The sequence below is a fragment of the Mus musculus genome, chromosome 5 (genome assembly GCF_000001635.26).
Source record: "Mus musculus strain C57BL/6J chromosome 5, GRCm38.p6 C57BL/6J".
Lineage (NCBI taxonomy): Eukaryota > Metazoa > Chordata > Mammalia > Rodentia > Muridae > Mus > Mus musculus.
Window position 1 is genome coordinate 71,632,701 of NC_000071.6, and position 27,192 is coordinate 71,659,892.

At 40.1% G+C, this 27,192-nt stretch overlaps 2 protein-coding genes across 10 annotated transcripts in view; one reads left to right on the forward strand and one right to left on the reverse strand.

Annotated features, from left to right (window-relative positions):
* The window catches only part of Gabra4 (gamma-aminobutyric acid (GABA) A receptor, subunit alpha 4), an 88,575-nt gene extending 62,967 nt beyond the window's left edge, over window positions 1-25,608 (reverse strand). For 4 of the 9 annotated variants that reach the window (NM_001359048.1, NM_001359047.1, NM_001359046.1 and 1 more), the window contains exons 1-7: window positions 25,024-25,608; window positions 24,471-24,589; window positions 9,559-9,626; window positions 8,363-8,583; window positions 8,128-8,210; window positions 5,432-5,575; window positions 846-998 (exon numbers count right to left, since the gene is read on the reverse strand). In NM_001359048.1, the coding sequence (NP_001345977.1) occupies window positions 846-998; window positions 5,432-5,575; window positions 8,128-8,210; window positions 8,363-8,583; window positions 9,559-9,626; window positions 24,471-24,589; window positions 25,024-25,109 (874 nt within the window). In that variant the 5' untranslated portion in view covers window positions 25,110-25,608. Of the gene's footprint in view, window positions 1-845; window positions 999-5,431; window positions 5,576-8,127; window positions 8,211-8,362; window positions 8,584-9,558; window positions 9,627-24,392; window positions 24,590-25,023 lie in introns of all 9 variants that reach the window. The other 5 variants (NM_001359045.1, NM_001359041.1, NM_001359043.1 and 2 more) reach the window with 4 other exon arrangements.
* Window positions 25,221-27,192, forward strand: part of Gabrb1 (gamma-aminobutyric acid (GABA) A receptor, subunit beta 1) — a 491,652-nt gene continuing 489,680 nt past the window's right edge. The window contains exons 1-2 of the mRNA NM_001370968.1: window positions 25,221-25,440; window positions 25,591-25,663. The gene's annotated coding sequence lies outside the window, so the exon portion shown is untranslated. The remainder of the gene's footprint in view (window positions 25,441-25,590; window positions 25,664-27,192) is intronic.

Consider the following 27,192-nt stretch of genomic DNA (forward strand, 5'->3'; position numbering starts at 1 on the left):
GTAGGAGGAACAATATGAACTAGCCAGTAACCCCAGAGCTCCCTGGGACTAAACCACCAACCAAAGAGCACACACATGGTGGGACTCATGGCTCCAGCTGCAAATGCAGCAGAGGATGGCCTAGGACATCAATGGAAGGAGAGGCCCTTTGTTCTATGAAGGCTCTATGCCCCAGTATGGGCCAGGAAGCAGGAGTTGGTAAGTATGGGTTGGTAAGCAGGGGGAGAAGGGGAGGGTATAGAGGGAGAGTGTTTTTCGGAGGGGAAACCAGGAAAGGGGATAACATTTGGAATGTAAATAAAATATTCAATAAAAAAATGAAAAAAAAAACAATGGAAGTTATGCACATAGAATGCAATAGAGCCGATAGACTATGTGCAGAATACCTTCCCTTTCGATCCATATAAGCCATTTGCATTTTGCTCCTCTTCACTGAAAACCAAGTTGCTCTAAGGCTTTCATGTGCAGTCGGCCGTGACTTTGATTTGTTTTATTTTAAGCTGCCTGTGCATTCCATTTTAACACCTAGACATAATTTTAATTCAATTACACAGCATCATGCTAGCAGCGCAGGAATGTCACTGAGAGTGAAATTATATCCATATTTCCATTTGTTTTTCACCTGACTGGTTTTCTCAAAAAGGGAAATCTGAGAAGTCATCAGAAGGGACAGACTGCCCTATCTCCCCATGCAGCGGTGTGTTAAAGTGACATTGAAATGAAAGCTTAAAGAGTTCCGTATTCAGTTCAGAAATAGCAAAAGGCTCTTCCCATGAATCACCATCAAAAGTGTAATATGGACAAAAACATCCTCCCCCCCCCCCAAAAAAAATAACGGAAATTACCAAATACAGTTCTAGCTGGAACAGACTCCTTGTTTATCCAGAAGGAAACTTGAGAAAGAATCACTGTCATGATGCATGGGATATACGTCTGAATCATAAAGTAGCCCATCTTCCGTCTGAGGTGGAAGTAAACCGTCATAACAATGTATTCACCTGCCGCAAAAGGAAGAAAATAGATTACTGGTACTGTAGGCAATTATTTAATCGATTTATGATTGTTATGTTAGACTATCTTCCATGCATATTTCACTGAGAATTGCATAGCTCCATACTGTGGGTGGGGGAGCAAAAGAGAGGATGGCACTGAAGATCATTATTATTTAGAAAGATAATGTTTCCCTATTATAGATCTAGCAATTTAATACTTGGGCTATGGTTTCAAAAAATACAAGTGTTTTAAAGGTCTAATACACTAAAGCAATTACCTTTCATGTTTAGTATTTGCATATACATGTGGCATGGGCTAATTGTGTGTGTGTGCTGTGTATTTGTGTGTGTGTGCATTCTGTGTGCTCACTTTAATGTGGGAGTCAGAGTTCAGTCCTTAGACAGGGTATGACTTATTCTGTAGCTGCTTACTTTGGTTTTTTTTTTAATTTAAAAACATACATTTTATTGAATCATATGTCTTAATTAATGAATTTATCAATATAGGGTCTGTCAGTGAACCTTGAGATCATTGAGAGCATTTCTTTAAGACTGGTTGGCTAAAGAACATCTCTGTTTACACAGTGCTAGGACACCATGTGTGTGTGTCACCACTGCTGGCTCTTCCTGTGCATTCTGGGGATCTGAACTCAGGTCTTATCCTCCCACCATGGCAGATGACCCCACTGAGCAATCTATCCAATCACAATCTTCACCATTTTCAAAGCAGAAACTAGGCTTGTTATTTAAAGACAACAAAATAGAAAATGTAAAAACACAAACACACATACATATGAAATAAAAAGCTTAAGTTTGGAAGGAAATGGCATACATAACTTTCTACGAAATTATATAAACGTAAATATATTTTTTCAAACATAATTCATACCTGTACCTGCACCTAATGAATGCAGAGAGAAGCTAAGTGGATTGCATTTCTAAGTGCAACAAACATGAGCAAAAGTACAAGTAGAGTTAACAGAGATACAGCTTTAAAAGCCAGTAAGTAAATAAACAATAAACTTTCCAATAAGCAGTTTTACCAGAAGGGATTTATAGAGAATGGTATTTAGAATCCAGTGAACATTCACAGCTAAGCCAAAAATTTACAAATATTTACTTCCAGATGTGTTTCCAAATGCACAGATGGGAAAATCAGCACAAGACACCCTGCTAGAAGACCACTGCATTGTTTCATAATTAATGTAAAGACGATCTCCCCAAAATGATAAGGCATGAGACATAAGGCACTGGAGTTTGTGATCACTGTACAGGAGGAGGCAGAAAGATTGTAAAAGCCAGAGGAAAGGAGGTTTTGCTGTGAGATTGTATCTCCTTACTAGAAGCTAAGCCTGTAACATCTTACCATCATGAATTCCTAAACATGAACAAGGACAATACCAATAGATGTGACAGACTGGAAGAGGGAAACCTCATGAGGCCTCAATCTTACACAAACAACTGTCAGCAAGTGAGGAACGTGAGGAATGGAAGGGAGTTCTTCCCCAGAGAAGAGCATACCAATTCTTTGTTCAGTGTCAAGTAGACAGCCCTGAACACATATGCACACATATGTAACAGTAGAGACACTGAAAACGTTATATTTAGGAATACACACACACACACACACACACACACACACACACACACACACACACGGAACACAGGCACACCACACACACACGAACAATTAGCCAAAGAAGAGGCCCTGAATTTTAAGAATATGGACAGGATGGTAAGGTTTCAGAGGAATGAAATAGACAGGAGAAATGTAATAATGACTTCAAATATTAAAAAATGAAAACTTAAGAAAACATATGAGAATTTCAGGGAGAGAAACAGTGCCAGCAATTTCCTAGTAGGGTATCTGATTTTATACAAAGCAGTTTTAAGCCCTCAGACAGTAAGCTAAAATATTTCACCATGAGCATTCTCATGACTTAATTTTACCTTTTAAGAATTAAATCCTCTTCATTTCTTGTCACTTGCTTCTAATTTTTAATCCTTGTGAATATAATTTGTGTTCACATTACTGTACATATTTAATGTATATGCTACTTGAGTAACTGGGAGATAAGTATTCACCGGTAAAAATGATAGACCACAGTCTGTCATGAAGCCATCTACCATCTCCAAAAGATGTTTTCCTCATCATCTCACTTACTGTATTTTTGTAGTAGAAACATTGAACATCTGTCCTCTTTACAAATTATTAACAATATGTACCAGGTGGCCAGTATCTCCACAAGATTACTTGTTTTGCATGACCGGCCGTAATTGTGAGCTGTTCACCTCCTAACTCGTACTTCCCTTTAGCTGCAAAGACCTGGAAATTTCCTTCCACTCGACTTCCATGAACTTGACCTTTTAGAAACACCCCCCTTCACATCAGCGTTTTGCCAATATATTTCTTAAAACAAACAAACAAACAAAAAACCCTTCTTAATTTCACACCATTGTTCAAGATCTTACCATAACTAGTCTACTTTTGTTTGCTTTACTGATACAATGACATTCAAAACCTTTTTTAAAAAGTTTACAGAACAGAGAAGGTCTATGGATTTTGGGATTTGATACTGATATCTGTATGAGCAAGAAAATATACTTATATTTATTAATGTACCAAATGAATTACATTTACATATTTCCCATTAGGAAAATTGAGGATGGGAACAGTATCGTTTCCATGGTAGTTTATCAGAACTTCATATAAGGGAAGGATTGGAAATGATCTCTGTAAGATCAGTGAACTAATGAATACATTTTAATCACCACTATTCTCTAAATATTGGTTTTTTAAAAATCACACATCATGCCTGGCACAATGGCACACCTGGCATGCCAGCACACCATAGACTGAGGGTGAAGAAACTCCAGTTTAAGGCTATCCTGAACTACCTAATAAGTCTCAAGACAACCTGGGCTGTAAATCAACATCCTGTAACAAAAAGAGAGGTGGGGAATCACTATTGAAACCTAACCTCCACTGTGGTAACATTAGGAACTAGTCTTTGATAGCCAGTGAGGGTAGGAGGGTAAAGTACTCAAGGACATCTCCATTTGTCTCAAACAATCTACCCTGGCAACCCTTCCCGGGACATGCCCCATGTGAGGACTCTATTCCATGGACCAGGAAAAAAAGCTCTCGCAAACACTCACTTTGACCTTCCCAGATCCTAGACTTGAGAAACAAGCTTCTGTTCTTTATATGAATACCAAGTTTGTGATATTTTTAGTATAGCATTATAAGTGCATTAAGATAACTACCATTAATTTTTTTCCTGGTAAAAATTGTGTATGGAAGGAACATGGTTTTGGAACAAGATGTAAGTAGCCAATTTTATCATTAGATGAGAAGCTAAATCTTAAGGTTATTTCTATTCTTATTTCAAAATTTGAAAATTACCAGTATAGCCTCCCACCCACCTGTTTGACAATTTTAATGTATACTCTAAATATATACTCTGCAAGTATGCTTTTTGGATTTACTTTTACTTTGAGTGGAAATGACACCATAAAATTGGTCAATATTAAACATTTTTTGAAAAGCACCGTCAAATCAGAGCCAGGCTCATATTTTGTTGAAAATAGTGTTTAATATATTTAAATATTGGCTTTTGTTTCTAAGTAACAAAAAATCTATTCATTCCTCCTGTGTTAACAACTCAGAATTTATTTTAAACTGAAGTAAGATTATAAATATATCATCTCTATTTCTGGAGAAGAAAAAAAATTCCCCTGAAAACACTGAATACTTCAATGAAAGCGATAGTATAAAACTTCAATGCTGACTTCAAGTAGCACATTGACTTTTGCCATTAAGAATCTCACAAGGACAGAACTGGGGATGGGGGAGGAGATAGCTCACCTGGCAAAGTTCTTGCCATAAAAGCATAAAGATCTAAGTTGAAACTACATTTAAAAAAAGAAAGAAAGAAAGAGAGAGAGAGAGAGAGAGAGAGAGAGAGAGAGAGAGAGAAAGGAAGGAAGGAAGGAAGGAAGGAAGGAAGGAAGGAAGGAAGGAAGAAAGGAAGAAAGAAAGAAAGAAAGAAAGAAAGAAAGAAAGAAAGAAAGAAAGAAAGAAAGAAAGAAAGAAAGAAAGAAGAGAAAAGCTGCTGAGGTAATACCAGACTGGGGAAGCAGAGACTGGAGGCTCCTGTGGCTCAGTAACCTGTCTGGTTAGCTTACTCAGCAAGTGCCAGGGCAATGGGAGACCAAATTATGAGATGGGTGGACCCTGAGTAATGACCCTCTTTGACTCTCTTCATACACACACACATATCCCCATACACATGTCTACATGCACACATGCATACACACACATATATGCACAAAAATACAGACACACAAGCATGTGCATGCAATCTCACCACACACACACACACACACACACACACACACACACACACACACACACAAGCATGTGCATGCAATCTCACCTGTAATAGATTTGATAGTCTCGCTTGATACAGTCTGCCCAATGAGGTCATATTGAACTAAGCTAGAAGACTCCTTTGGCACCTCCACTGACTTCTCAGGGCCTTTGGTCCAGGTGTAGATCATCTCACTTTTGGGATATGCATCTAGATAAGAGCAGAGAGCATGCTTTCAGTCAGGACTCCTCCTTTGTCAATAACAAAAATCAACAATGTGACAAATGCTCAAACAATAAAAAAAAAACATGGGAAAAATACTCATGATTTTTTTCAAACATGTTTATAATTTAGGAAAGTGCAATTATGAAGCAAATTACAGGTTTAAATGTTGAATGAGGTGACTAAAACTTAAACAACTATAAAGCTACATTTGTATCGGTGTTTGTGGTCCTGTTTTTATTCCAGTAAGTCTGATAGCTTGAAAAGCAGATAGAGCAAACCTCCTAAACTATAGCCGAACTCCTACATCTTTGAATTCTTGTCTATCTGTCCTTAAGAAAACCTGACTTCTTCTGATTCCACACAGTTCTGTCTTCTAGAAATGGACCAAGATGCTGCCTCCAGTACCACAAACAGAACCAAACAAACTTTCCTTGTGAGAGAGCTCTCCAGGGGTCACCCCTTCTAGCCTCTGCTTCTGGCCAGTGCTCAGGCCATTGGGGAACCATCCTGCAGAGTTCAGACTGCTGGCTGCAAAGCTCTCCAGGGTACAGAGTTACACAACCAGTTCCAGTGCCATTTGAATCCTGCAATTAAGGCACTTTCCCTTCTATCTTCAAAGAACCCTCCCCAGTGGCAATTCAAGTACATTTTCTGTTATTCCTTGTTCAGTGCAAATGGAGACCAGCTGCTTGCATACCACTCTCCCCAGAACAGATAGCCTGGTTCATGCACAAATAAGTTCAAAAGAACCAGAATGAATTATGTGTCATCCTCCCCTACAAACATCCCTAAAATGGCTGGAACGCAGGAGGTCCTTGGTGAACTTGTTTAATCCAACAAAAGGAATTCATATCCAGAGAGGTTTTCCTTACAGATGACCTTGAAAAACAGACTATGAGCCTCGAGTTACCTACCATCCAGCACTACAGGGCACCATATCAGTGTTCACCTCTAAAAGTGTATTCACAGTTGTATAGATTTAAACTCTTGCAGACTATACTCTTATTTATGATATTTTTTTTTTTGCATTGGGAATCATCTATCAGATGCCCTACTTTGACAGAATGATCTTTTTCTTGCATTATCTTTCACATTCCTTTTATTTTTAAGCTTAATTTAATAGAGTTTTTTTCTCTTTCCAAAATATATTTAAGAATTAACTTATTCAGAAAAAAAAATCATTTACTATACTGGTATGACATACCTCTCTTTTAAACTCTTAGTCTAAAAAAACAAAATTCTTTCCAAAGTGTGGTTCCTTAATCATATACAAAGCCTGAGAGAGCAACAGCTTTGCTGTCCTCAGTGGAAGTGTGTGCTTCAAAGCAGAACTAGAGAGGTCTTGGGAGGAGAAGCCTTTCTCAGATAGCAACAATCTTTTGTAAAATTCAAATTACTACAGGAAAAATGGAATTTTAATTCTGGCCCCAAGAAAATCACCCTCTCTGTCTATGTATTTTTCTCTTTCTATCTTGTATCATTAAATCATTGGTCAGAGAGCAAAGGGCTTTCTCTCGCCTCAAGTTAGCCCACCGAGTATTGTGATTAACCAGGGTTATAAAAAGAGTGGTGACTGCCGACTCTCATTAAGTCAAGCAATGAGCAGTGAGAACAGCAGGCAATGGTTTCACAATCAGTGAAACGAAGACTCTGGAGCAATAGTAAAAGCTGGCGTCTATTTTTGGTAGGTTCTGATTGAATCGAATGCTGGAAGCAGACCTTCCGAGAGCAAGCACATTGTGTTGCCATCTCAGAGAAAGGAGCTTGAGCAAAGGAGAGGCTTCGTCTTTGCTACCCACTCATGTCCCCCTCGTGCCTTCCTCTCTGCTAAGTGTTCCAAACACATCTACTCCACATTTGCTCCTTTTGCGCCTAACCCTCTGCCATCTTGGATTGCACAACAACAGCAGACTCCAGCTCTCCCATGCTCTACTCCACGCTCTCTTTAGGCCATTCTTCCCAGAAAAGGCTGTCAATGAGGCCACATCCCTTTGCAAAAACGTTCAAAACCTTCCCCAGTTTCAGCTTTGAGATGGAATCACACTTAATGTAGACAATGGTATATCAGGCACTGAGTTTTTTCATACCCACCTCAACTAGAGATTTGTGATGGCTCAGTAACTGAGTCACTAACAATGCTACCAAGGAATTTTACCTCAAGTTATATCAGGAAAGTATAAAACTTTTTTTCACCCTTTCTCAAGCTTTCTTTAAATGGTTCTATTTGCTGCTGAAACTATTAAACCATACCCCATTCTCAGCGAACTTTCTCTGCTATAATCCCTCTGACAAACTGTCCCTGAATCCCTAAGTTTCAAATGTGACCACAGACTTATTAGTTATGATCAGTCTTCCATAGCTACCAGTTTTTTTCAAAAGTAACTTTGTTTGGTGTAACAAAACATTATTAGTTTCCTTGCACAACTTTTCTCACACAGAAGGATTTAAATGCTGGATAATTAAAGTTGCACACATAGATTAATATAAGGCTAAACAGCATAATCAGGCATTCGAACAACACTTTGACTATAACTTACAACTCCCAAATTTCAAAGGGCAGGCATGACCATCCATAGGAAAATCCACCAGTCTCATGGGGCACTCCGCACTTATGGTGAGTCTATTATGGAAAAATGCAAGGAAGTAAAATCAACCCTTTTTTAAGACTAACATTACATATTGCCAAAACAAAGAGATAGCAAGAAGGAACAGGAGATGAGTACAGGAAGGAAGAGAGAATTGGGGTGAGGAATAAAAAGAAAAGTCTATTACCTCATTGTGTATAAAATAGTGCCATTTCTCATAATTCTAAAAAGCTTATTTGGAGCTGTCATGTTATGTGAGACAGATTTCTTTCCATTCCTGAAGAAAGTATCAGGGGTCCAAACTTTGGTGACCATCATATTATTCAGCCTCAAGATTTCAATTGGGCCGTCATATTTTAGTCTTTTGTCAATCCATGTCTGTCTGAAGAACACATCCATAGTGTATTCCTAGGGAAAGTAGTCAAGTCATGGGTGACTACATATACTCGTATGCAAAAAGTGAGATGCTAGTCTCTAGCCTCTTCCAATCACAAAAGACTATACCAGAAGAAACTACCAGAAGCAAAGATAATCTTGAGTCAAATGAAAAGATTCTCATCAACTCTACCCTGTAACATACATATCGATCCCTTCAGCTTCTGCATTAGTAAGAAGTAAATCATAAGTCATCACATACGTTAGTCACCGAGGACTAATTACTGCAATGAAGTCAGAACTGCCAACACCAGAGAATTATGGCTGTGCATTACTTTACATCCCAGAGGAAAATCACTTAACATGGAATGAGTCCCATTACATAATTTATCATAAAATTACAGGTATTTCTTAAAATGAAGACAATTTTCTTTTAAAAAGATAAATTTTGTTTTCACAGGTGTATTAAAAATTATCCAAAGAACTCAGAGCTTCAAAGCATTACGAGTACTAAGGTTAAGGAAGAATGTAAAGTGGAGCCATCATGACTTACTAAGTATATTTATTCAGTGTAAGCACAGCTGAAGGGATGAAGACTTCCTGACCATCACTGGCCCTTTTGACCTCTTTAAACAAGAGAGGGAGGAATAAAAGCAGAGAGTGGGAAGCGAGAAACCGGATCAGTGAGGAAGATAACAGGGCCGTTATGAGTGTAATCTTGTGCACACTCGTAATTCCCATCTAAACTACTGGTTATGTCTCACTGTATTCTCCTCGGTAGTTTCCATAGAAGGCCTGGTTGTGAAACAGATCAAGGAAAGACCTCTTTATGGAGAAAGATTCCAACTCAATGGATGCTCAAAATGATAGCTTTGGGAGGAAGATGGGATATCTTGCTCTTTACAGACTTCTAGCTTTAATCAAGCATTGGTTTTGTGTGATTGACAATATAATAAATATCAATTGCCTCTTTTCTGGCTTATTTTTCTACAAAGTTCAGATACCTACCATTTCAACATCAGAAACGGGCCCAAAGCTGGTGACATATATATCAGTTTTCACTTCTGTAACAGGACCTAGTAAGTATGAAGTAAATAGGTGTGAAAAAATAATTACCAACATTACAGCCTTGGAGGAATAGATCATTAAAAAGTGAATACAGATACGATATGTCATGTTTTTGCATGCATTTTGACTTTCCAGTGTGATAATGAATCTCAAAAAAAAGAAGAAAAAGAAAAGTTTAAATTTTAAAGTTTAGTTTAAAATGCAACCAAATCAATCCAAAAGAAAGAGAGAGAGAGAGAGAGAGAGAGAGAGAGAGAGAGAGAGAGAGAGAGAGAGAGAGAAACAGTGTTTGCTTAACAGGCAAGTAGACACCCAATTACTTACCAAGAATGGGTATCTACAAAGATGCATCACCCCTGGGCACTATTATGACAGGCAGTGCAGACACACAAAAGCTTTTAGCCTTTGTGATTTTTTTTTTTGAGTCCATCATTTGATTGGCCTCTAGAAAGAAGTGAACTGTTCAGAGGAGGAAACAGCAGGGTGCAGGCGTGGAGAAAAGTGACACTGTGCTGAGAAGTGGCAGTTGAAAGCAGTGTGTCTTTGGGGAGTTGAGGATGCTCAAAAGTAACTTCCAAAATGATTAATGTCACCTTTAACAATAGGTGCACCATCCACTGGTGATTGGGATCCAAGACAAGGTCTTCTATCAGTTACAACCATTCAGGCTGTGTCACCTGTTGGCTTGGTGATCTTCAGCAAGTTACTGAACAGCGCTGTTGTAGCGCCACACCTGTCTCACAGAATTTTTACAGCAATCAAACAGAATGCTGAGTGTAGCGTCTCACACTTATGCAAAAGCTCATTCTGTATCAGTTTTCCTCAGCTGCTACGGATTCACTATCTAAATAAATCCCGATCACGAGCAAGTATGTGAATGTTTAGCCCAGAGTCAGGCTGCCAATATTGCTGACAAAGAAAATAAACAAAAGGATACTGCCACTCTATGGATTTAAAAGTATGCTTTAACCCTATAGATGGAACAACATTATGAACTAACCAGTACCCTGGAGCTCTTGACTCTAGCTGTATATGTATCAAAAGATGACCTAGTCGGCCATCACTGGAAAGAGAGGCCTATTGGACTTGCAAACTTCATATGCCCCAGTACAGGGGAATGCCAGGGCCAAAAAGTGGGAGTGGGTGGGTAGAGGAGTGGGGGGGGGAGGGTATGGGAGACTTTTGGGTTTGCATTGGAAATGTAAATGAGGAAAATATCTAATAAAAAATAAAATAAAAGTATGCTTTAAACCTGGGAATTTTTGTAGCTCGGAATCTAACTCATAGTCCTCTCCAATTGGATAAATTTAGTCCAATATTCAAGTACAAAGATTTTAGCAAGTATTAAACATATTAGCTATAAATTGTGACAGTAGTTATTATAGATAATTTAGCTTTTTACCACCAATAAAAATATATAAGCTGTTGCCCTCCTGAACACTGTTTCCTTAAATGATGGTTTATGATGCTGCCTGGCTAGATAAGATATTATAGCATCTGCAATCAAAGTATAATATCACTTGAATACTGGTTGGGAAATAGAAATGATGGGGGGGGCGCAAAGAGCAATTGGTGACACTTAAAGTTCTAGATCTGAAGTCAGCCTCATAAAAATAAATCTACTTCTTCCCTCTACAGACTGAGGACTCGGCCAAAGAAAGGCAGATCTAGGGAGAATGAGAAAATTATTTATGGAGTAAGTATCCTAAGAAACACACAGCTTTGGGAAGTATAATGAGAACAAAAGTGTAGCCTGGTGCATGCTTTTATTTTTACATCATATAGAGTGTACCCCCTTGGACAGGGTAGAAGTTAATTAAGCTTCAATTTGAATGAGAAACTAGAATCAACAACATCAAACAATAATAAATAAGCTCACTAAACTCAAATTTGTCAAGAAATTGGTAATACAGGAAGGAAGTAATTTATAACATTTGAACTACAGAGAACTGAAATTTCACTCAAATTGGCTCAGAGCCACTGGCCTTTCCTTTAGCAACAACGGCAAAGGTATCAAAAGGCAAAAACCCCGTCCTTGCAAAATGGTGGTCTAGGTGAGGCTGGCTCACACAAATTAAGATAACAAAATTCTGAGGAACGTCTGCTTTACCAATTTTAGTAAAGTGAAAGTTATTTCGGGAACAGATACAATGCACTGTTGCTCAAACACCATCAAAGCATCACCTAGACAGGTTGGTTAAGGCCAGGCTGTTGGACAAACCCCTGGATCTGCAGACATAGTAGGAACAAGGTTGGACCTGACATTTTGCAACACTCTTCAGTTTCCTTTTGTTTGCAAACATCCACTCAAGCTGTTTGCTCTACTGTACTTACCATAGTTTTCTATGAAATACTGGCATCACAAGTGTGTGAAGACCATGACTGTGGCAGGGGCACTCAGGAGAAGAACAGGTACAATGTTTCTTTATTCCTTATTAACATATTGTCAGTTGTGTGAGCTTATGCCAATCCTGTGGCTATAACCATACCATGATAATAAAGTACATTTATAAATTCTCATCCCCCTAAATTCTTCTAATTTTGCAATAGTTCCAAAATACTGTTCTACATTCAGAATTATAATCTCAGTTTTTTGTGTGTGACATCATCTGACATCAGCGTATTTGATTATGCTGCACTTTGAGATTGAGTGAGATTCTAAATGCATGTGACCAGTAAAGAAACATTTTAGGACATCCACTCAATACATTTTTGCATGAGCAGCAGCTACATCCCAGGTTCTAGAGGAGTCCCTGCTTCAAGAACTCATGATGCTGCTGGAAGAGTCAGGCATTAAGGAGCAAAGCAGTAAATGATATGACAGAGAGCTATTATTTCAGGATGCAGTGCAGGCAAGTAGGAAAAACAGAGGCATAGAAAGCAAGTTTGGGGTTGTGCTCAGAAATGCTTCTTCAAAACACTGAAGTTCAGATGAGTCCTGGAGCATACGTATGAACTATTGGGAGAACTGGGACAACAGAGAGCAAAAATGGTATTATTGTTTTCAAGGACTACAAAGGAGACCAGTGGGACAAAGCAGGGTTGGACACTGATAAGAACATTGAAGCCACAATGAAATAAAACGAGGGTGCCATAGATGGAGCATCAACCTACTCCTGAGCCCATTTTTTAAAATTGGCATCTTTTAAGTGATGCTTTTATAAAACATGCTACAGTGACTACTGTTTAAACCATAAGCATTAGGACTTGCAGAAGGCCAGGGAACGGCCTGGAGATGTAAAAAAAGATTTCCATGGGGTTAAGTTATGTGCGCCTCACATTCACATGTTGAGGTCCTAACTATCAGGATCTTCTAATGACTATTTTCAGAGACAGTGCTCTAAAAATGTAATTGCATCAAAATGAGATCTTTCTAATGGTACCTAATTCAATATGATCGACTTATGGCTTTATAGAAAGAGGAGGTGAGAACATAGACACACACCAAATGAGAACCATATAACAGACACAGGGCAGATGCTTTCTCCAGGCAAACAAACCAAGCTCGCTGATGCCTTCAGACATGTGAAGAGATTAATCTCTGCTGTTTAACTAGTCAGTAGTATTTTGTTAAGGTAGTCCTGCAAACATGGTCATATGAGGTAGCATTTTCCTTACGTCCTGTCTCTGCGTTTGTGTCTGCTATTCAGTTTGGCTCTGGCATGAATGCAGGCTGCAGTAAGGACACATACCTGATAAGTACTGACAGACCATCAAAGGCTTGAAGTAAGGAGATTTATGATTAAATTATTCACATACTCTTATTTTTAAAAACCAGATAGGCCCTTGGATGAAAAATAAGTCATACAGAGGCAAAGGGCAGAAAAGGGTCCATATACGAGGCCATTAATCTACTCCAGGTGACAGGACCAGAGTCTGGAATGAGGCTAGAACATGGACAGTCGAGTGGCATGGGTTGTGTACAGTAGGTTACAGAGAGTGTTTTTCTGAACTAAGATGTAAGGACAAAGAAATAACAATTATATATTTACACTATTTCTATACCAGACAAAATGCTAGATTCCCTTTATGTGATAGTTCAATCTTCATTTAACCCTCCAAAAGTGCTATCCTATGAGAACTGAATAGGTTTAGAAACTGGGTTTCCAGAGGCTAATGCAGAATTCTAACTCTTCCTCTTCCTCCAACACGTAGTCTAGGTTTACAATAATCTATTACATCATAAAATAATTAATTAGTTGTCATTTAACTCTATACGGAACACTTGTACTATCTTGACTGTGACTCCAGCTATGCCTACATTCCCTTTATTTAACAACAGCTATCAGTTATCTTCTTGGGATCCTTCACACTCAGACTCCTTGCATCTGCCTTTTCAACATTAATAGTGAAGATGAAATCTCAGTTCCCTTCAAATCCCAAACTGCGTAGAAATGAGGTGCTGAACAATCGTGTGCTTGTGTTGCTAATATCATCAGTAATAATTTTCTAATGCTTCCAGAGGGGGGGGGGGATGTAAGGCTTGGGTCCTACATGGGTTACACTAAACACATTTCCCAATTAAAGCAGAAACTATCTGTTTTATATTTGTATTTGTATTACCCCATAAAATTAATCTGCCACCTGAAATGCAGTAGGTCTCTGATAAGTCAGTTGTCAACAAATAATGGTAGCTATGCAATTAAGAATAATTCCTAGAGATGCTTCCTCTAATACTACTGGTTAAAATGTTCAAATCAACCTTGAAAAGTGTGTAATTGCATAGAAACTAGACAATTTGAAATTGGAAAGATTTCTTCCCATAATTGTAGATATATTTGGTGAGCATCAAAGACACCTTTTCCCCCCACACAATCCTATTTCATTGATACTGGAGATGTTTTAAAATATTTTTTAAATCTTTCAGTGAGGTGATACTTTGACCCCGAGAGTCTGTTAGGCAAAGAGACTGATCTTTAATTTAAGTGGCAAACAGACAAGACCATTAATATAAAATTTTTAAAAATGGTCTTATATAATTAATTGGCTGGGAAGGTAATTAAGAAAGTATCAGATAATCTCCAACCATTTACTCAACACTCCAATACCTAGTTAAGGCTATGAATTCACAAATACATCTCCAATAGTGATGTACAATTTGCTGTCACATCATAAAATAAAAATCTGCCTCACCGATGTGAGTGTATGTCAGTCCTTGTTCCCTATATTTTCTCCCTCGCTATGCTCCTGAGGAAACAACCTGTCCACATCACAAATTCACCAACATCTTACAAAGTTCAAGTTGTATCCAAAACTAATGAAACTTCAAGAGCTTAGGCAGAAAACAATAGCAACAACACAGGGAGATTATAAAATTTTATAATTTCCAGGGAGATTATAAAATATTTCCAATTTTGCTTGGCATTAACAAGATATGGAAATATAGTTACTCAAGAGTAAACAAAGACAACAGATACCCATTGATTTTATCAACAAAGCAGGAAATAGCTCAGCTTTCTAGAAGCTTCCTTGCTTAAAAGACATTAAAAATTGGTACCTTCTATGATCCTTCTATCAATATTCTTTTACTTTGATAGCAGTAAAAGTTTTCAATAATGGAGGCAAAGACTTGAGACAGTATGAATAAAACATGAAAACAAATTTATACAATAGAATTTCCTGTAGACAATAAAGATTTTAAAAGATATTCATTGATATTTGAACACAATGAAGACAATAAATATTAAAATTATCTCGAAACAAAAGGCCATTTCAAAAATTTTCAAGGTCTCTCTCTCTCTCCCTCCCTCCCTCCTTCTCCCTTTCCCTCTCCCTCTCTCTCTCTGCCTCTATATATATTTCTCTCTCTTTCTCTCCCTCTCTCTTTCCCAGTGCTAAAGTATATGTGGATCCAGAATTTATGCTCATTGTAAAAGGGAGTTTAATTTTGTAAACTAACCATGGAGAAACAGTTTGGCATTATATCTTCAAGTTGAACTCCCACTTACACTAAGAGCCAGAATAATCCACTCCTTGATATATACGCAAAAGAAACTCTTGCACATTTACAGCAGGAAATTTGGGCCAGAATATTCACAGCAATACAATCTGGGAAACAAGCAAAAAAAAAAAAAAAAAAAAAACAAAAAACAAACTGCCAACAGAGCAGATGAATAAGCCAGTTCTTATGCAACACGAACATCACATAACAAGCAAAGGAAGGATCAATAGCACTAGGCAACAAAAAAAGAATGCATCTTAGCAATGCATCATTAAGTCTAAACCATGGCAAAAGTTTATGTTTAGCAAATTAAAGACAGCTACATGCTTTAAATATACTGTTAAAATAAGGATAACCTAAAATACCCATTAGAGAAAGGCTTAGAATAAAGCAATGAGACAGTAGAAACGGGAAGAGGATAAATATGAGAATAGGACTGAAGAAAGGAGTAGCTAACTGCAAGTTCATATTGGGGTCTGCTCTTTTGGTTGGATGCTGTTCAATGAGTAGGGTTATTTTATTTTAACCAATAAATGAAGGGAGGTATGAAAAGGAAGTTATGCATAGATTTTAGTGTAAATGTATTATTACATAAACATAATCATGTGTACCTAAGCGTCTTTAAATATATTCAAAAGGGCCTAGGATAGAAAGCAACAATATTTAATGATATAAAAATGTAGGCTAAAACGTTTTATATATAATCTGAAGACCCACTGAAGCTTTACCTAGAACCATGTCCATTTATTAATATTCTATTGGAATAGAATATCTATATTGGACACAGTTTGTCTCAGGACATACCAAATGTAATAGTGTGTTCCTATTTCAAAGAATTTTTTTATATCTGATAACACTAGTATGTTTATTTTCTTATAAACTTGGGTAAAATTATCTTTCTTCCACATGTCCCTACTTTCCATTACATAAGCATCTTTCATTACCAATAGTATACAGACAATTGATATTTCTAATCTTAAAAAACCCTTACTTTCAATAGTGATGGTTTGTATATGCTTGGGCCAAGGAGTGGCACTATTAGGAAGTGTGGCCTTGTTGGAGTAGGTGTGACCTTGTTGGAGTAGATGTGTCACTGTGGGTGTGGGCTTTCATATCCTAACCCTAACTGCCTGGAATTGAGTATTCTTCTAGCAGCCTTCAGATGAAGATGTACAACTTTCAGCTTCTCCTGTACCATGACTACCTAGATGCTGCCATGTTCCTGCCTTGATGATAATGGACTGAACCTCTGAACTAGTAAGCTGGTCTCAATTAACTGTTGTCCTTATAAGAGTTACCTTGGTCATGGTGTCTGTCCACAGTAGTAAAACACTCACTAAGACAATTCCAAATATTTATTTCCATATACTTAAAAATATGCTTGCCATATTTATATTTCTGGGGGAAAACATTTCAGTACAAACAGCCCTAAATCTTCCTTCCTGTCTGCTTCCTCCTCTGCTGTAGTCTGATTCACTGAGATTTTTGTGAGAACCATGAGTTTTCCCCTAGTAATTCCACTGTTCTCACCAACTTTAAAAACTATGTTTTGTGATTGGGTTACCTCACTCAGGATGATATCCTCCAGATACATCCATTTGCCCAAGAATTTCATAAATTCATTGTTTTTAATAGCTGAGTAGTACTCCATTGTGTAAATGTACCACATTTTCTGTATCCCTTCCTCTGTTGAAGGACATCTGGGTTCTCTTCAGCTTCTGGCTATTATATATAAGGCTGCTGTGAACATAGTGGAGCACGTGTCCTTGTTACCAGTTGGAACATCTTATGAATATATGCCCAGGAGAGGTATTGCTGGATCTTCCCAGAAACTTAGAATACCCAAGATACAATTTGCAAACCACAAGAAAATCAAGAAGGAAGACCAAAGTATGGATACTTCATTCCTCCTTAGAATAGGAAACAAAATAGCCATGGAAGGAGTTACAGAGACAAAGTTTGGATCTAAGATAAAAGGATGGACCATCCAGAGATTGCCCCTCCCGGAGTTCTATCCCATAATCAGCCACCAAACCCAGACACTATTGCACATGCCAGCAAGATTTTGCTGAAAGGACACTGATATAGCTGCCTCGTGTGAGGCTATGCCAGTGCTTGGCAAATACGAAGTGAATGCTCACAGTCATCTATTAGATGGAACACAAAGCCCCCAATGGAGGAGCTAAAGAAAGTACCCATGGAGCTGAAGGGGTCTGCAACCCTATAGGTGGAACAACAATATGAACTAACCAGTAAACCCAGAGTTCCTGTCTCTAGCTACATATGTAGCAGAAGATGGCCTAGTCCGCCATCATTGGTAAGAGGGGCCCCTTGGTCTTGCAAACTTTATATGCTCCAGGAGAATGCCAGGGCCAAGAAGTGGGAGTGAATGGGTAGGGGAGCAGGGCAGGGGAAAGTATAGGGAACTTTTGGGATAACATTTGAAATGTAAATAAAGAAAATATCTAAGAAAAAAAGAAAAAAAACAACTATGTTTTGTCTCCCATTTTAAAAACTAAAAGTTTTAGTTCGTAAAACACACTAATATGCTATATTCTCCATTTAGCCTACCACCTTCAAAGTGACAATCAGTGAGTATGTCTTTTGCCAAAAATAACTATAAAAAATTATTACAAAAATGGTCATTTGATTCTATCTACACCATTTCTCTATTCATTAGTACAAATGTATATGTCCTCAAGTAGTAATCTCTCTCTGTCTCTCTGTCTCTGTCCCTCCCTGTCTCTCTCTGTCTCTCCCTGTCTCTGTCTCTGTCTCTCTCTCTGTCTCTGTCTCTCTCTGTCTCTGTCTCTGTCTCTCTCTCTGTCTTTCTCTCTCTCCCTCCCTCCCTCTCATACACACACACACACACACACACACACACACACACACACTTCACCCATGCCCACCATGCTTCAAAACTGTTTTTGTTAAAGCCATCTACCTCACACACATCGCTAAATCTAGTAGTCAATTTAAGCCCATGTGTCTCTTGATCTGGTGTTGGCAACTATCATTTTTCCTAAATCACATGAGCACTCTTCTTCTCCTGTTCACACATCACAGAATACTTCTGCTTAGACTACCTTCTAGTCCCACACCGCTTAACATTGGAGCCATCAGAGCTCGAAGATAACACTATGTGTGCATTTCTGTATCATCTTTAATCTCTTGCAACCTCTTTGGTCTTAAAACTTCAAATACCATGTGTATTGACACACATATGTCTCTTCAATTGCAAGACACTCTCTTTGGTATTTTGCAACCATGACTTTATTGCATGCACATGCAAATCATGTATCCACACATCTAAAGGGCTTCTACTAATAATGCTGATAATGGTATTCCTTTAGATACTTAAACCAAAACTTTACTCAATCTCATTTCTTTCATTTCTCACAGACCCTGCATTATAACTGCCATCCTTCATCTTAAAAGACAAAACACAAGCAGAAAACAACCAAGTCTTAGATATCAGCAGATTACTTTGTCACTTGTTTGGTCCAAGTGTTAAGCATCTCATGACTGAGCAATTGTGAAAAGATCCCAACCAACCCTGCTTCTTTTTGTTCTTAACACAACATCCCTAATGAGCCTTTTCAAAACTCGCCAATACAGGATGTGCCCTGATATACTTCCCCCCAATCATATCTAGTGTGACTCAAAATAAAAGCAAAGTCTACATGCCTGCCTACAGAGCTTTGTAGAGCCTCTTCTTTCTTCCACAACACTTTCATCTGCACTGCACCAGCCCTGACTTCCAGGCTTTGCAGGATTGTCCCTAGAGCTCTTGCTCACCAGAAGACCTCACTCCAAATGCGCCCTTATGTTCTCATCCCTCTGTGATCAGTGTCCAGGTCCCACTTTATCAACAAAGCCTTCCTAACAGTGGAATTAAAACCACCTTCACACCCATCCTCTACGTTCACTGACACCAGTCACACTACATAGTTCACTTGTTTTGTGTTTTAATTTCCTGTCTCTTCTACTAGCAAGTGAGCTTGGGAGGAAACTTGGACAGTCCCCTATAACTTTAAACACCACACTTGTTCAGTTTCTCAGAATAGAAATCATGGAGCTATTTTTACTTCCCTTGATCATTCATATTAAATATATCATCATTTTGTTGAATTAAAATCCCTAAAATACCTCATCTTTGTCCATTTATGTCTATCCTCTCTACATCTACGTCATTTCATGTGACCATCTACATAATGAAGAGGAACAACAACAATAACAATACAACACTGAAACACACACGTGTCACGTGGTTTTCTCTGCTTCTAAACCTTTTTTTACTCAGCACTTAGACCAGTCCTTTCACAGAAAGTTAATGCCTTACCTAACAAACTCCAGGGGCGCCCAAGTTTGCTAAGAGAATCATCCAAAATACTTTATAGAATCCCCTACAGACCTTTTATGACCTGGCTTCTGCTTACAGTTCTCACCTAGTACCGTAATAATCCTGGCCCTACTTTAGAACAAGAAGGGCACCAGAAACCTTTGATTCTCATAATCACACCAATCTATTATCCACTTATTCATATTTTATTTGTTTTGTTGGTCTGCTTGTTGAGTTGGCTTGGTTTTATTGGTTGTTTATTTGCCCAACAATAACTTTTCTCTTTCCCTCCTGGCACCCTCTGTTATTAACTTGAAAGATTTGTTTAGCCATCATTTCTATGTAGACTAGATTCCTTTCACACTTTCTATTTTGATGTTACTAAGTTGTCCCACTATATTATCATTTACTTGTTTGATTTTGGCTACTTTTATCTCTTTTTATTGCTTAGAGGTAAAGTCCATGACAGGCAGTTTTGATACCAAATACTGTCTTAAGACTTCCATATTACTCCTTCTACGTAACACTGTATCTGCACACTGGTATAACAAATGAATCAATTGGTGACTCAGGGAATGTCGCTTTCACTTTCTGTTCCTCTACTTAAAATATTCATTCGATGTATGATTATTAATCGTGGTTTGACAGTCAATTAATAAAGCTAGCACATGACACAGGAACTTTCAGACTGAGACACAGATCATCTGAAAACTTCCTAAGAACAATTAGGTTTGTGTCAGAGAAATAGACCAAGTTCACTCAAATGAATACAAGTTTCCATGTTTTCTCCTCCATTTTAAATACTATTATTTTTCTCTTTTGGGGTGTTATAATTGCTTATTTATCCTTAACTAAATAATAAGAGTTATGTTCAGGATAACTGACTCTTGGTACACAGTACTATGTGAGGATGCCTCCAAAAATGGACATAACCATCAGGTGTCTTAACTAAAGATTGGAAGATGTGATGTGAACTGTGACTTTGTCAATTTTTAGCCTTAGTTATTGTGGACATTCAGTAGGAATTCTCTCAACCTCTTCTCTAGCAGAGGAATAATGCCTACCTTGTGCATCTCTGTGTTTCTGAAGCAATCTTATTATTTAAGACCATGGTACATTCCAGTAATATGAAGTCCTACTACACTAATGAGCAACCTTGTGAAATTAATGGAAGTCTTCTATTTCCATATCAGTAAGGTTAAGGAAGATGATCTAAAGCAACCACCTATATTTATCGTATTAATTGTTTGAGATTATATGCCCCCAAGACTGTATGTATGCCTCAGATATGTAGAAAATAAGGAAAGGCAGGATTCCTAAACTATCTTCCTGTGGTCAGCTACCTAGTTTTATGAAGCCATACAACTGTGTTCAAAGTGGACAAGAGACAGAAAGAACGACTTTCTAGTTCCTCTGTGACAAACTCAACGTGGGTGCCACTTCTAAGCAGGAACAAGCTACATCAGCATGATAGGAACTAACTGACTGACTCATCAGAAGCTGAAAGACTTCTGCCCTTCAGAAGTCCATTCCAGCTTCTCTCTACTGGCCTGCTCTGTTCACCTTTCCCCTCCCTGCCCTCCCCAATGGGAGAATGTGGAGATGAGAGAGAGAGGAGTTCCTGGAGGGATGAAGAGAAGAGAACCATTTCAGCTCCCTTTATCTCCCCACGGCAAGCTGTGCTGCCAAGTTAAAAATACATAATTTGGTTTCCAAATCTATTTCAACCTCTGCCTGGCCGACTGTGTAGTCACAAACCATCCCGTTGCAATTCACGTCTTTGCTTTCAGCTTTATTTTAAATTGAACCCGGCTAAGTTGTATAAACAGATGAAAGGTAAATGTCCCACAAAGAGCAGAAATGGGATTAAAGGAGGCAGGAAGCCAATCCATATTTATAGTGTGCTGTGGTCAAAATCTGAATGGTTTTCATCTTATTTTTAAATGCCAAACTTTCGGCAAAGTATAAAATGTCAAGTCATGGAAGGGATGAAAGTTGCGGCTTATAAATTTACCTGGTAACAGGAATGTTTCTTTTTATGTTCAATAGTTCCCAATAGAACTTCCATGTAAACAGATAATCCATGTCCTGCAGGTGATCATTACCATCCTTCTGTCATATTTGGACTACGACCTGCTTACAGAGAACGGCCCATTTCTGAGGAGCCAATCGTCTCACCACAGATATCTATGAGCAGGGTGAAAATATCCCTTAGACTGCAAATTTTTTTGTTTGTTATTTTTTGTTTTGTTTTGTTTTTTATTTTTTTTTAATTAGGTATTTTCCTCATTTACATTTTCAATGCTATTAGGCTGTAATTTTTATGGTAACTTCGTTAGTAATTTATCATCTGCTAACACTCAAAGTAAGATAACTGCAACCCTGACCCGTGATGGTTTATAGCAATGGTCAGGTGAATGAGGCAGATCACTCAACAATGTCAAGTAAGATGACTGATAATCAACTTGAGACACTTAGCCACGTTATAGTTGACGGAACCTAACTCTCTTATGGTCTTCCCGGTGTTATGGGAGAGAGCACATGGTAAAAATGCTTCTATATAGCAGATTCCTTTCTTCTTCTTTTTTTTTAATAAGTTGTCTTACAGCCAAGAGAACATATTTTTACTTTCAACACTTACTAATAAAGTCATATAGAACCAGCTATAAAATGTGCTTTCATTTATGAATATTTAAGGTACATATGAGCTATATTTTCCTACTTTTGTATTTAAAATGTGAGTTTAAAAACCCTTCTGGGAAGACAGAGCCTCTTCTATTGACATTCTACAGAGTCAAGTGGTAATCACGTGATCTAGAACATTCTCCACAAAACTATTTTTGATCTAAAATGATAATTTCCTAGTCACTTAGGAAAGCTCACATTTTGACAACTGATTCACTTCTCTAATGAAGTCTCTCTTCAGATTTGCATGAAGGCAAAGGTAGTGTGGGCAACCTATACCTGGAGAAACAACAGGGAAGAAGACAGGGAGAAACTTCCATCTTTCCCATCCATCTTTATCACTGGCAATGCAGACACCAAAGGAATCACCTCACTACTTTATAGAGTTACACCCCCCCCCCCAAAAAAAAAAAGCAAAGAAACGGATTGAAATGCTGGAGACCAGATCTCAGCACTGATGTGCTATGTGCCCCATGCAAATCATCTCCTTTAGTGTCCTCCTCTGCCTAGTCCTCACCCCAGTCTATCCAAGTCTACTTAACCCCATGATTCTTTCTCTCTCAGTCCACACTCCTTCTATCTCAGATCCCATGTGTTCCCCCACTCCAGGATCCTATTTTATCTGCTCTCCCACTCTCTCCCTCCCCCACTGCCTCAGCTGAAGGCAGAGAGCCCTGCCCCCATGCTTTAAGCTCACCCTCCCCCCTTGGCTCAGCTGGAGGCAGTGAGCCCCCTGCCACCATGCTTTAAACTCAGTCTACTACTTTGTCAATCCACTAGCTTTGTCCTGTAAGTACAAAATTCCACCCGGGGTTCAAGTCCATAAACTCAAGTTACCAAACCTGTCAAATGGGGACAGCAACAGCTTTTCCTTGGAGTTGCCATGAGAGTTAAGAGTGATGTATACAAAGTGCCAATCTAGTTGAAATTAAAGAAGCACACTAATAATGGTTGTCTTTGTTACCATTCCTATCAGTTCGGACTTTGGGCTGTTTTAAGTCTGGGGTCCTCTGGTCTAACTTATTTACAGAAGGAAGAGCAGTACTTTGCTTTCAGAAGAGTGAACCAAGCCAAGCAGTCTTACGCAGTCACTTCTCCCTGATGAGCAGGACTGCTAAACTGGACTGAGGTTGAGTTCTTGCAGGTTTCAGCGCCTAGCAGCAAGCTTGCCATATAGATACCGCCGCATATGCAAAGGAACTATGGTTTGAGAACAAATGCGCCTTGAATGTGTGTCTCCCTACTATGCACTTCACAGGTATTGATGGAAGGCGGGAATACAGATAATCACTTCTGAAGCTTTAGAAGAGAAAGGCCAAAGACCAGCTAGCTCCTCGAAGAAAGTGAGAAGATAGCTGGAAAGGAAGGACAGGGCTCCCCAGCAGAGCAGCCAGCTTCAGCTCTGTGCCCCAGATTCCTGTCCTAGCTAGAACACAGGTGAACCCTTGGCAGAGACAGGGACACGTGGGAGGAGAAGACCTGAGGCCAGCTGCTTCTGGAGCAACAATGTATACCTGGGCAAAGTGGACAGAGTCAAGGAAAATCCATACTCAAGCTCACAGAAGCCAGGCAAGCATGGGGCAGCAGCTCGGAGTTCATTTTTGACTTCCCTGCCTCCCCCACCCTGCAGTCAGGTCTCAAGAGGTAATTAGTGTGGGGGAGGCCAAGCTCCTGAGGGGGCGGGGAGATGGGAAAGTACGGATGGAGGCGGTCTTCTTGTCATAGGTCTCACTGAGGAGAGGAAGAGAGAAAGGGGGGAGGCGCTCGAGAGAATGACTGGTTTTCATTTTTGCACGTGAGGCGTACCTAATATTTCCACAAATAGACAGGCAGACCAGAGACGGACAGACAGAGCACACTTGCATGTTTTGAAACAATCCGTACCCCCAAATCCAGGACGCAGCCTGTTGTCATAACCATCCAGCAAACTGTCCAGAATACGGGTAAAATTTTCCGGGCACAATTTCTCGTCCTTTGAGTTCTGTCCTGGGGATTCGTTTAAACTGCAAGTGCAAAAATAACAGGGGTGGAAAAGACTATTTTAAGAATGGATCTGAGAACAGGTGGAGAAGGGTTGCCTTCTAGGGAAAGAGTCGCTGGTCTTAAGCTAAAGGAGGGTTGGGGGTTGGGATGTGGAGAACCAAAATGGTCAGAAAAAGAGTATCTCTGGGCAGCAGGCACCCCCCAGACTGCAAGTACCCTTTAGGCAGCACGTACCCCAGCACCCGCGCTTCCTGCACCCGACTCTTCCCAGTGGTCTCTGAGTCTACTCGGTCAAAGGAAAGCTTGGCTTCAGCCCATATGGCACTGAAGAAGGGAAGATCTGCTTCGCTCCAGGAAGAGTGGCCAGAGGGGTGTTGTGGATTTGGACACTTGCCCACCTTCCCCATGCACCCCCTATGCTACGACCCTCCCCCCACCTCCCCACCGAACTCACCAAGCCGCCAGGCACAGGAAGTGCAGGAGGGCGAGGCTGACCCCGGAGCACAGCGCAATCGCGGGTACCTTCTGGACAGAAACCATCTTCGCAACATGCCATACTTTAAGCCTGTTCACGTTTCCAGCCTCTCGAGATGCCCTGGGCAGGGTGCGAGGAGAGGGCAGAGTGGCTCCCGCGGCGTGCGCACACTCGCGCTCACACTCGCCCGCGCTCACACTCGCCCGCGCTCCTCCAGCCTAGCCGCGGTGGGCGTGTGTGTGCACGCGGCCAGGGGAGGCGGGACCTGCGCGCCCGCCCCCTCCCTCGCCGCTCGCGCCCAGTGCGAGCGAGAGCCCGGCGCTCAGCTCCGCACCTTGTCAAGCTTGCAAGTGCTGCTCACCGGTGAACTTGGGAGCTCCTGCCACTCGAAGCTAGGCAAGTTTGTTCCAACCTGTAACTCAGGGGACGCCACCCACGGTCCTTGGTCCCTGCTCCGGGTCAGCGACTTCAAAACCCCAATTGGGTCCCCTGCCACTGGCCTGGGCTGACTTCTCTTCTTTCTGCTTTTCTCCCTCCCTTTACCAGGGTTTGGCTGGAAACAATGAAGAGCCTTTCTCATAGGTTGTTTGAGGACTTGCCGGTGCCCACTGCGGAGAATGTAGGTGGAGAAAGGGCGGGATGAGAGGCTTTGCGGGGCGTGGCGGTGGGAGGTATTGGCGAAGGGAAGAGAACCCTTGTAGGTACCACAGTCTATGGGACCTCGAGTTCGGGGGAGGACGGGGCAGGAGGGACGGGGGAGGGCAGGGGGGGCAGGATGCTGGGCGGCCTGACAACTAAGGGAAGGGAAGATTCTACTACCTGGGCAGACTTGCCAAACTGTTGGACAGTTAAGGAGAATACTGTGAAGGTATCTGTGGGGAGAGAACTGTTTTAAAGATAACAGATTTTCCTTCTTTGCCCTACCCGACTCAAGGCACACTTGTGTCCCACCCCTCCAACCCCTCCCCTTGCAACTCTACCTGGGAACTATGGGCAAACAGACTGCTACTTCTTGAAACCCTTCTCCTTCAGAATGGAACTGATTGAATTCCAGAAGTTGACAGCTTTATGGGGGAGGCAAAGGTGGCTGGGTTGGCAAGAGAAAAAAAAAAGAGAGGGGGAGGCGGGGGGGGGGAACGTGGAAGGATGGAGGGAAAGGTGGGGAGAGGGATAAAGAGAGAGAGGGTGGGAGGGATGGAGCAAAAGAGAATATTAGAGAGTGAGGAAGGATAGGAGGGAGGGAGGCAGGGAGGAAGGGAGGGAGGGAGGGAGGGAGGGACAGAGACAGAGACAGAGACAGAGACAGAGACAGAGACAGAGACAGAGACAGAGACAGAGAGAGGTGGTTTCCTTCACAACTTAAAAGAGAACCCTAAACAGTGTTTAATGTTTTATGGGAAAAAAACCAAATACTTGGAACAGGCCTTTTTAAAAAAAAAAACACACACTAATTACTAATTATTGAGGGGTGTACTTTACTTTAATACAATGCACAGAACTGTTTCCAAATGACATGTGTCAATGACATAAGTAATTTCCATAATATTGTGTTCTGTTTAGAACACTAGTGACTTGTTCAAATTTTTAGGACTAGTGGGGTGCTAACATTTGGAAAAGTAAGAGAAGAGTTTGGGTGGTGGTTCTTTAATTAATTCAATCTCTTATTTTTTTTTTTCTTTCCAAAGGAAGGCATGTAGTATCTGTCTATAAAGTGAAGAGCTATGAGCCCTATGGGAGTGTGCATTCTGAATTGCTGCCTGGTGGGATTTATTAGACCTCCCATAGTTTCATCTCTGATATTCTTCTCCTATGGACTGTAATCTGGAGTCTGATGCTGGCTGTTTGCCATTCCTGTGTTTATCTCTTCTTAAGCACAGGGCGTACAGCCTATCAGTAACTATGACTAGACGAATAATCAGTGATTTCCTTAATCAGAGATCTGTCTTTTGTTTAAAATTTTATTGGCTATTTTATTTATTTACATTTCAAGTGTTATCCCCCTGCAAGGTTTCCCCTACACAAACCCCCATCCCATGCCCTCTCCCCCTGCTTCTATGAGGGTGCTCCCAACCGACCCATCAACTGTCTAACTCACTGCCCTAGCATTCACCTACGCTGGGGCATCAAGCCTTCACAGGACCAAAGGCC